Source organism: Plasmodium reichenowi, chromosome 14, assembly GCF_001601855.1.
Source record: "Plasmodium reichenowi strain SY57 chromosome 14, whole genome shotgun sequence".
Classification (NCBI taxonomy): domain Eukaryota; phylum Apicomplexa; class Aconoidasida; order Haemosporida; family Plasmodiidae; genus Plasmodium; species Plasmodium reichenowi.
This window is the reverse complement of record NC_033659.1, coordinates 667,353-669,852: the sequence shown is the minus strand read 5'-3', so window position 1 is coordinate 669,852 and position 2,500 is coordinate 667,353. Positions and strand designations below refer to the sequence as shown.

The 2,500-nt window shown below is 17.0% G+C and overlaps 1 protein-coding gene across 1 annotated transcript in view; it reads right to left on the bottom strand.

Annotated features, from left to right (window-relative positions):
• The window catches only part of PRSY57_1416600 (cysteine protease ATG4, putative), a gene marked incomplete at both ends in the record, with an annotated part of 3,590 nt that extends 2,080 nt beyond the window's left edge, over positions 1-1,510 (bottom strand). The window contains one exon of the mRNA XM_012909783.2: positions 1-1,510. This exon is cut by the window's left edge and continues 1,667 nt beyond it. Within this exon, the coding sequence (XP_012765237.2) occupies positions 1-1,510 (1,510 nt within the window).
• Positions 1,511-2,500: the final 990 nt, after the last annotated feature.

The following is a 2,500-nucleotide window of genomic DNA, read 5'->3' as shown; positions in this document are numbered from 1 at the left end:
CCTTAATATTGATATTATTATTCTTAATTATGCTATTTTTTTTTTTTTTTATTTTTAAAACTGAATGTTTCTTACTACGAGAATGTAATATTTTTAAACTATTCTTTTTGGTCTTAATAATATTGATATTTTTTATGGTTCTTTCATCACTTTCTATATTATTATTATTATTATTTATTTTTATTTTTTTTTTTTTTTTCTTCATTTCTTCATTTGGATCGTTCCTATCATTATCAGGGTTATTAAAACATTCCAGATCATCATCATATGTATTATTTTCAGATTTATTTTTTATGATTTTCTTCTTTTGTTCTCTATAATTGTGCATATCATCCTTAGATATATTTTTATTTTTAATTTCTTTATTATCAACCGAATTACATTTTTTGGAATTGTCATGGTATAAAATAGTTTTATTACTTTCGCTGGTTGTATAAGTACACGTGTCTCCATATATCTCTTCTTTACTTTTTTTTTTTTTATTATTTTGGAGAGAATAATTTTCTTTGATTTCTTGTGAATGTTGTTTTTGATAAGTGTAGGTATCTTTGTCTCCTTTTGACGATTTTTTAAAATTTATATAAAAACATTCTTTATCATCAAAGTAAATTTTTTTTAGAAAATGTTCTGGTATATCTGTGAAGTTTATAATCCTTTGTTTATAATATATTTTTTTTTTTTTCCATTTTTTTTTTTTTTTTTTTTTCGAAATATATATTAAATAATCTTGTTCATCTATATGTTCATATTCTTGGCATAAAATAGGTAGTGAATTATCACTACTATTAGTAGTATTTGAAGTGCTAGTATTGTTATTATTATTATTAATACATAAATTGCTAATATTATTATTAATGGTTATATTACTATTATTATTATCATTATTATTATTATTAATGGTTATGTTACTATTATTATATGTAGTATTATCATAAGTAAATATATTACTCTGCGAAACATTATTACCAACTAACATAATATTATTACTTCTGTATAAATTGTTGTCATTAATTCTTATTAGAAAATTAGATCTATAAGTAAATAATATTTTTGATTTACACAAAATGAGAAAAATTTTCATTTCATCAGGATTTTTTAAGTTTAAGCATATCCCAAATATATAGACTTTATTTGATATATTACGTAAATTAAGAGGTAAATAATTTAAAAGAGAAACATTAACTAAAATTTTAAAATATCTTTTTATTGAAAAATTATATTTAAAATTATTAAAATAATTTAAAATTTTATATTTCGATTTATTTTGATAAGAATATAAATCTTCTACATTTTTATTTTTTATATGGATAAAATTATTTTTTGTTTTCTTTGAATTCTTCTTTTTTATATAGTTGTTATTTTTTTTATTAATCTTGTTACTATTAATTACTACTGCTACATTTTTTATTTCATCTAAAGTTTTATTTTCTTCTTCTTTTCCTTCTTGGATTCTTGAATTAATTTCGATCTTCTTTTGGTTATCTTCAAGGTTTTTCATTTCTTTAGACATTTCTCTGAAAAGTAAACATAAATACGTGAAATAAATAAAATAACTATTTATAACTTATCAATTTTTACAACTGTTATAATATATATATATATATATATATATATATATGTATAAAGACAAAATATTATATACAATATATATAATCACAGTGGTTATAATATATAGTTATATAAATATACATGGATAAAGCACAATTCAAAAGTATCGTATATTATATATATATATATATATATATATAATATATATGTGAAGGTATATAATTATTATGTGTGAATAATATGCACTTGTATACATTTATATTTATTCACAACTATATGTTTTAAAATTTTTATTTTCTTTTTATTTTTTCATAAATTTGCTTATATGAAACACAATTATATTTTTGTAGTTACCACCTAATATTATTTACAATACATACAAAAAATAAAAATGAAAAATAAATAAAGAATGAAAAATTAAAAGATAAGTATAACAATATTAACATAAATTAAATATAAGAATTTTTAAAACAACAAAAAATATTAATTTATATATAAATAATGTACAAAAAAATTTTTAAAAAGAAAAAGAAAAGAAATCGTACTGCTGTTCAAAGAGTTATATAATGGTATACTTATTAATTAAATATTTTATTGTCTACATTATTTTTTTTTTTTTTTTATTTATGCATTATTGAAAAAAATATATACATTTTTAAATATAAATATATATGTGTAATATATAATTTATTTTATAATTTTTTTTTATACAAATATAATATTGTTTACATATATAATATGATAAAGAATTTTACTTTAACGTAATCAAAATCAAAAATTTTAGGTTAAAAATTATTATTTAAATGTGTATATTTTTCCTAAATATTGTAAGAAAAAATTGAGCTTTCAAGGGACAAAAAAAAAAAAAAAAAAAAAAAAAAAAAGCTAACATAAAAGGAATAAAAAAATGAAAAAATAAAAAAGTAAAAAAATTGTACTACATGATATATAT